This window comes from Protopterus annectens, chromosome 10.part0 (assembly GCF_019279795.1).
Source record: "Protopterus annectens isolate FY-2018-M chromosome 10.part0, PAN1.0, whole genome shotgun sequence".
Lineage (NCBI taxonomy): Eukaryota > Metazoa > Chordata > Ceratodontiformes > Protopteridae > Protopterus > Protopterus annectens.
The window spans coordinates 59,606,926-59,615,772 of record NC_056744.1 but is presented as its reverse complement, the minus strand read 5'-3'; the positions used below and the strand labels follow the sequence as shown (position 1 = coordinate 59,615,772).

Genomic DNA, 8,847 nt, shown 5'->3' with positions numbered 1-8,847 from the left:
ATTGTTAACTTTGTCACTGCTCATGCTTGGAGCTTTTCTTCCTGGGTCTCTACTGAAAATGGACATATATCCAGTTAGACTAGCCCGGTCAACAAATGTAAAATAAATAAATATGTGTGTGTGTGTGTGTGTGTGTGTGTGTGTGTGTGTGTGTGTGTGTGTGTGTGTGTGTGTCATAAATATATATAAAAACCTTGATGAATGATCTTCATTTTTTTAGTTAGTATGCTTAGTGGCGTGGGATGAACTTGCCAGTCTTAAGGACTGGTATGTGCAGTCCTAGTGCAGCACATGTCATGGCATGCTGCAGCATCAGGTGTGTGCTCTCTGAATATGGGAGTTCTACAAAAAAATCCCATTTTGCAGTAGAAGAGTAAATGGAGCCAGAGGCCAGTTGTATCACTGAGGCAGGGTCATCTTATACATCAGCTGATACAGTAATGTTCTGCATATGCATTCAGACAAAAACTGAATGGTGCTAGGCACACCACATTGGGTTATGTTGAGATACCTGTGACAGTAAGGGTACCATTGTGATCTTGTGGCAAAAAACATGTGCCTTGAGATTTTTCTAATGCTTTTTCTTTGCCTTTCTGTCAAACCAGCATGCTTTTAATTTGATCCTTTAACAGAAAGCAGAAATGCAGTTTAAAAGAGGGACCTAATGCTTCTTTAAATCATAAAATCATATTAAATCACTCTCACTGGTTAGTGCTGAATAAAAAAAATTGTTGGAAGGGTTAGTTACCTAAAAACGAATAAATAAAGTAACAGAGTTCAAAGTTAACTTTAGGTGAGTGATAGATATGTGTGCACTTGCTGTCTAATTTTTCTTTTGTGATTTTACTGAGTGTATATTTTAATTATCTGTCTTTAATTCACAGGTATGAGATTCTGACTCCAAATGCTATACCTAAAGGATTTATGGATGGCAAGCAGGCATGTGAAAGAATGGTAAGAAAGGCAGGCTCAGAGCTAAGATTTAAGATTTGCTTTTTTTATTGTATTATCCTGATGGATAAAAATACCAACATTAGTGTATTTACTTTCTGTTTTATCTGTTGAAGTGGTTCGTTCTGTGTGAAGAAAAATGCTGTACCCCCATGCTTGGATTGTCCAACTATAAAGACTTTTAATGTTATGCTAGGTCTTTTTCACTAGTATTATAGCAGAACTATTTTGCTGCCACTTTTAACATAATCTCCCTTCACTTGTCTGACATTTTAAGCGTGTTATTGTGTTGGTATGATGCTTTCTCTACAGGTGATGACCAAGAGTTATTTCAGTGAATTACTACTACTGTTACTAATACATTCATCACTGCATATGCCAGCCTGACTTCCAGCTAAAGTGGTGACCCTTTTTTATTAATGCATGTTCTTTTGTTAGGTCTTGGAGATCTTTCTCTCTGTGGCCTCTTCTGACAAAGGTTACTGCTCAGTTGTGCTGTCCCAGTAAACAAAAGCAAATACATTAATAAAAATGAGGTATTCCTGTAGGTGACTGCTAATGCTTGTGTTTCTGTACTGTAGCTTGTTTCTAAGTTCAAGCGACTTCAATGGCAGAATACATAAGAAGTGAATACGGTTTCTGATTTCAAAGTGTAATGAGTTTGTGTCTTTTCTTTGCTTAGGGATGATGCAGTGCTGCAATGTTTCATTTGCCTCTTGATTCCCATCTAGAAAGATAGCACACCTCTTGGTCATGTGCCATTTTAAATACTATAGTGCAGTTCTGCCACAATGAGATCTCTTTATCTAGATTCCATTTGAGTCATGATTTATTATTGGAGCCAAAGAAAGTCAGGGGTTAAGTAGCTGAACACGTGGGTGAAATAATTTAGTGAAGCTAAGTTCAGGAGTGTGGCTTTAGGACCTTTCAGATGCAGGAAGAAAAATGGTTCATAGATGTCTGTATTTTATATCATGTCCTTAGATGTCTGTATTTTATATCATGTTCTGAGAGTCTATATTTCTTGTGATTATTTTTGATTGTAGGTATGCTTTACCCACACCTCCAACTCTTTCCGTTACTTGTGGCTGCCTTAGATCATGTAGTATGGAGAACTGTTTGCCATATTTCTGGTTACTGTTTGAAGTTCAGATTTGTTGACATTTGATTTGGTCTTAGATTTGCTGTTCTAGAAATTCAGAAACATTAGAAATGTGTACAAGCCTCCTTACAAAAAGTTGAAGCATCAGTAGGTCAGCAGTCATACTGAGAAGTCTGATTCCATAGTGGATGGTCTCTGACAAAGCGGAGTTAGTAAGATCCTTAGCTTAAAAAAGGTTTTCATATTCTTTCCCATGAGCTGCAGAATCTTCTGTTTCAGGAATTGCAGCAGAGAAGAGCAACAGCTCTGCGCAAATTCAGTGACGAGTTTAGGGGAAGGACTCTTCTCTGAACAGGTATTACTTTTTCAGTGCTGAAAGTGTAATGTGTGATTTGTCAAAGATCATTTTAATGACTGCAGTTCCACCTTCTTCTTTTTCGGGATTGCAACATTATGTCCACACTTTGTTTGATCTTACTCCAAGTAAGAATTCTTGGTATTGTAGATACAAGGCCACTGTTTGATCCCACATTAAGACTTTTGACTACAACTAATTAATAAGTTTGTTTGTCTCAAGGTTAGTCTCTGTTTCAGTGAAATCCGTCTTCACTTTGAAACCTGAGCTGCTTCACTAGTTGCCCTTAAATGTAACTGATGCTATCTCAGCATCTCCTTTTATAATCTCCCTCATATCCAAGACAACCTTTTCCTGTTCAGACAAAAGTCATTAAAGCTACAATGTTCCATTGGTAACTGCAGACCTTAAAGCAGTACTGAAAATGAGGCACAGTGCTTGGAAAATCTGAAAACAAGACCCTGTTAAGACATCCAAATATCTTTTCCACAGTTAAGTGCAGTAAACTCTGTTAACCAGAACTCGAGCAACTAGAACTCTCAAGCAAGCAGAAAAACAAATTGAAGACATACGGTACAGTTTTCATGAGTTGCACTTTGTCCTTCCCCGCACACACACAGAAACATAGCTTACATTTTTAGAGTTTTAAAAAGGAAGATAGGAATAAATTCACTCTCTCCCCAACCTAAGAACAAGTCAAACCAAACAAATACTATAAGGTACAGTATTAGTAACAAATACACTGCTGATAGACAAGGTGGAATGAAAAACGGACACCAAAATTAGTACTTTCGTTCCTTTTAATAAAAACAGAACTGCAGAAAACATCAACCTTCCCATTAACACTCCTTCAAAACAACACATGGAGAGGAGATGAAATACAGTATAAAATAGACTGTTGCAGTAAACATTTTTTAATCAAAATATTTACTTGCATGTACAAAAAGGCAATATATTTGTTGTCTTTCAGAGTTATTTATGAAACTTTAAAGTAGTCACTGTGGTGTTCAGCAGTGAAAAACCCTGCTGGCAGGTTGCCCTCAGCCTGCCTGAATTCCAAAGTCTTGGGTCCTGCGTCGGCTGCTGTCACCCCTTCCCTGGCATCAGGTCGTCAGGGGTATAAAAGATGCGGCCGACGCCATTTTCTTTCTTGCCACGCGGTGCCCGAAACAGAAGCAGTTCGCAAGTGCCGGACGGCCGACTCCTGAGATTTTCGTGTTAGAGTTTCAAATCTGAAGTCTTCATTAAAGCTAAGTACCCCATTGGGGAAACTTTTTTCTTGCTCCAGACCGATGTCAGAAAAAGTTAATAATTGTATTTCTTGTGGGAAGCAAATACCTTATAAGGATTTTCATTCTTACTGTATTCCTTGCCTAGGCCCTGATCACAACGTTTCTGGTTGTCGGTTTTGTGCTAGATTTAACCAACTCACTATTAAGCGTTGGTATGATTTTGCTTTAAACTATTTTGGACGTTGGTTTAATTATGCAGAAATGGTGTTCACAAAAAACACAAAGAAAAGGAAAGCGATAGACAACTGAGGCCCAAAACCGACAACGATGCTTCTCCTAAGCCAGTCGTCTGTTCTCAGTGAGGCACTTTCGCAGCCCCTGATGCCTGCTACTTTAGAATCGCAGGCCGCTACCGACTCCCACATGGAGTCAGCCATGCCACTGGAAACTCAAGGTATTGGAGCCTCAGATATTATCCCTTCAGATGGGTCCGGAGCCACTGAGCAGGCACCGGTTTCTGAGGGTGTATTCAGACCTAAACATTTTTACATCAAACAGCTTCACAGGCAAAGATTAAAGCACCTTCCAAAGCAAAGAAACAAACTCGAGCCACGTGGTCAGGCCTCTGTGCCCAAAAAACAGATGCTCAAAATGGCTGAAGACTTGATAACCTTGATTAGGGGTTCCCATCCCCTCCTGATAAAAGGCCTAGGCAAGAGACTGACTATGAATCTTCAGATCAGGTTTCTATTTCTTCTGATTCCTCTTCTGATCTGGAATATTATCTTGATTCTGATGCTTAAGAATCTATACCTTCAGCTTCTCCTCCTCAGGACTATTCTTTTGGGGAAACCTTACATACCATGAGGGAGCATTTCCACTGGGAGGGCCAAGATTTTTCAGAATCTAAAAAGAGGCTCAGGGATTTCCTTTTACTACCTCAACACAAGCCACTAGCCATCTCTCCTGTGTTAGACATTGTAGATGTATTTTCGGAGTCCAGTCTTACCCCTGACTCCTTACCTCCAGCTCCTTTTATGCCTGACAGATATTACAGGGTTCCTGACTCTCATAAATTCCTTTTTAAAAACCCTGCTGCAGACCCAGAAACTATTTCTCAAGGTTCCAAAGGAGTTAAGGCTTCTGCTGCAAAAAACCCTTCCCCCTCTGACAGAGATTCTAGGGCACTGGATAGATGGGGAAAAAAGGTTTACACATCTGCTACCTTGGAGATAAGGGCCTTAAATTGTCAGTTTCATATGCTCAAATATCAGCAACATCTCATGGCATTGCTTAAACAGAAAATGTTGGTAAACTCTGAATGTGCAGAAAACAAGGAAATGCAGGATTTATTGCATGCAGCTGAACAAGTTGGAAAGCATACTTTGCAATGTGGATTTGATTCTTTAGAGGCCTCCTGCAGGGCCGTAGTTACAGGTTCTGTAATTAGGAGGCATGCTTGGTTAAAGGAACAAAACCTGCCTGATCATGTTAAACTCAAATTATTAGATGCACCTTTACAGCATGATACTTTGTTTGGTGTTAAGGCAGAAAAGGTATTAAAGAAAATAGAGGACAAAGCTAAATCTATTCAAACGGTCAAAGATTTTTTACAAGTACAGCCACCTAGGTTTAGTAGACACTGGCCAAGAAAGAATTGGTCCTTTCCTGTGTCAGACAGACCTCAAAGGGGCAGATCCAGGCACCCTAGAGGCAGATCCCAGGCGCAAGGTTTATACCGCTCAAAGCAATGGGGGGGCTTCTACTTCCAAAGTTGGAGAAGACAAATCACAACCATACAGGAAACGGTCCCAATGACTCCCCCCTGCCTGCACCAAGCACTTATTCTCCTGGCAGCACCCTTAGAGGGAAAATTATCACTTTTTTCACAAAATTGGCACATTATAACCCAGGACAAATGGGTCCTAAATATTGTGTCACAAGGCTACAAGTTCCATTTCCATACCCTGCCAAAGGCAAACGGCTGGCCAAATCTGCCAAAAAATCAATCGGCAGAGGTACAAAAACAAGTCTCATCACTCATGGACATGGAGGCCATTCAACAAGTACCAGAGCAAGAGCAGGGACAAGGATTTTACTCAAGACTGTTCTTGGTTCCCCGAAAGGACAAGGCCTGGAGGCCAATACTGGACCTATCTATTTTAAACACATTCCTGGATATACCAAAATTCAAGATGTTAACTTTGCAGCAGCTCCTGCCCATGCTGGGCAAGAACGCTTGGCTTGTGATTTTAGACCTAAAAGAGGCATACCTGCATGTCCCAATCAGTCAAATATGCAGAAGATACCTCAGATTCAAGGCTGGCTCAATGCATTACCAATTCTCTGCACTGCCGTTTGGCTTATCTACTGTGCCCAGGGTCTTTACAAAGTGCCTGGCACCAGTAATTGCATTCTGCAGACAGAGGAATACAGATATATCCTTACTTGGACGACTGTCTAATTCAAGCAGAGAACAAGGACATTCTTCTACAACATCTGGCGTTTGTGAAAATACTTCTAACATGCCTAGGGTACACAGTCAATGAAAATAAATCAAACTAGTACCCTCTCAAGAGGTAATATTCCTGGGTGCAAGCTTAAATACAACTGCCCAGATGGCTTATCTCATGCCAGACAAAGGCAACTGACTACCTATTTCAAAATGTTGGCAACAAAGGCCCAGTTATCTGCAAGAAAAATTCTGCAGGCTTTGGGCTTCATGGCATCCTACTAATTCCATATGCAAGACTGCATATGAGGAAACTTCAATGGTACCTAAAAAGTGTTTGGGCTCAACATTGCCACAGCCTGGAAATTATAATTACTCTCATTCCCTGCCTGCAACAGGAGTTTCAATGGTGGGCAAAGGCTTGTCAACAAAACAAGCGGCAGCCATTCACATTACCCCCAGCCAGGCAGACACTAACAATGGATGCATCAGATTATGCCTGTGGGGCCCACATTGCAGGAAGATGCATTCAGGGCACATGGACCTCAAACCAAATGCATCTACATATAAATCAAAAAGAGATGCTAGCAGTTCAAAATGCCCTGACAGCCTTCAAGGACCTACTTCATCCAGGACAGCTTCTGATAAAGACAGACAACACCACGGTCATGTGGTATATAAACAAGCAAGGGGGCACACATTCTTACCACCTTTGCAGACTAGCCATGACTTTGTGGGACACAGCACTGACTTACCAAGTACATCTGCAGGCACAATTCCTGCCAGGAAGGAAAAATACTGTGGCAGACGAACTAAGCAGAAACCTCATGGATCCCCACAATTGGCACCTGGACCCACAAGTCTTCAGCATAACAAGAAAATGGGGATGCCCAGACATAGATCTATTTGCCTCCCCTCACAACTACCAACTAAAAAGATTCTGCACAAGGATTTATCACAGACAAGCATGGAAAGTGGACGCCCTATCTTTCAGCTGGAAACACCTATCAGTATATGCATTTCCCCTCTGCCTCTCCTCCCCAAGGTACTCCTAAAGGTCAGACAGGAGAAGCCAAGGATGATACTGATTGCCCCAGACTGGCCCCACCAGCACTGGTATCCAATACTAAGGAGCTTGTCTCAATGCCCAGCTTGGACCTTACCTCAAATACCTCAGCTACTGTCCCAGCAAAACAGTCAGATCCTACTCAGCCAACTCAGAACTTTAAACTTGACAGCATGGCTAATAATGTAGTCATACAAAACACACCTCTCAGTAAAGCTGTGATGGATGTCATTTTGGAAGCCAGAAGGCCTAGTACTAGAAAATCATATGCTGGAAAATGGAAGAGATTCTGTGCTTGTAACCAGGCACAAGGAACTGATACAGCTGTGCCAAATATTCCTCAGATTTTGCAATACTTACTGAGATGCTGGACAAAGGCCTATCTTTTTCAGCTATCATAGGTTCATAGATTTGTACTAGGGTAATAGCCCTTGTGGGCCATTTTAAGCCTAGCCAGTTACCCCATGTGCGCATCAAACCCTGCTCCTTGTGTCTGCAAGGTAAACACTTTAACCATTATGCCAACCTCCCACCCTCAAAATTCATGCCTCTGCCATTTCGGCTCATTGCAATGTAGAGCCACCAATCTTTTCTCATCCCTTATTAAAGCAGTACCTCAGAGGAGCCAAAAATTTAAGACCTCCAAGATCATCACCAGTGTCTGCATGGGACCTCAACTATGTCTTGGAAAAACTCACCCTGTTTCCTTTTAAGCCAGCGGCTACTGCTGATATAAAGTTTTTATCTTGGAAAACAGCTCTGCTCCTAGCAATAACTTCTGCAAGGCGAGTTTCAGAGCTACAGGCACTCATGGCTTTGGAACCCTTCATTTTTTTATCCAGACAGAGTCTCTCTGTGGACAAACCCAATATTTATGCCTAAGGTGGTGTCCACTGTGGCTGTCAACCAAACTATTCACCTGCCAACCTTTTACCCAAATCCACAGAACAAGGGGGAGAGAATTCTACATTCTTTGCACGTACACAGACAGCTTAGATTCTACTTGGACAGAACCAAAGCTCTCAGAAAGACAGAGCAATTACTAGTGGCATATGCTGCAGCATCACAAGGAAAGACCATCTCAAAGCAGACTATTTCAAATTGGATAGGCCACTGCATTCGTTTCTGCTATGTACACCATGACAAGTCAGTACCTAAGGACATTAGGCCACACTCAACCAGAGCTGCAGCCACTTCAGCCTTTCTCAGGGGAGTACCTACTAAGGACATTTTAGAGGCTGCTACTTGGAGTTCAGTGCACACCTTTACAAAGCACTGTCATCTGCTGTTCTACTCTAAATCCAGGGCAGGCTTTGCCACTGCAGTTCTGCAGGACCTCATAGCCGCTCCTAATGCATTTTAGCTCCAGCCTCCCAACCTTAGCTTTGGGACTCTACCCAAATGTAATGACTGCAGCAGTGAAACATGAAGAACATAGTACAGTTGTGTACACTTAACATAAATGTAGATGTTCGAGTGTATTCACTGTTGCAATCCAGGTTACCCACCCACCATCCCCCTTTTTCTTCTGATGGAACCTATCTTTCCTTCTCTGATTTATACAGCCTATGTGGTGCATTTGCTTGTAGATGAAGGTAAAGTTTATATTGGTGCATGTATTGATATATATATATATATATATATATATATATATATATATATATATATATATATATATATATATTATGG

At 41.3% G+C, this 8,847-nt stretch overlaps 1 protein-coding gene across 1 annotated transcript in view; it reads left to right on the top strand.

The window, feature by feature from the left end:
• The window catches only part of MYH10 (myosin heavy chain 10), a 2,709,460-nt gene that overhangs the window by 1,433,270 nt on the left and 1,267,343 nt on the right, over positions 1-8,847 (top strand). The window contains exon 18 of the mRNA XM_044086713.1: positions 885-954. Within this exon, the coding sequence (XP_043942648.1) occupies positions 885-954 (70 nt within the window). The remainder of the gene's footprint in view (positions 1-884; positions 955-8,847) is intronic.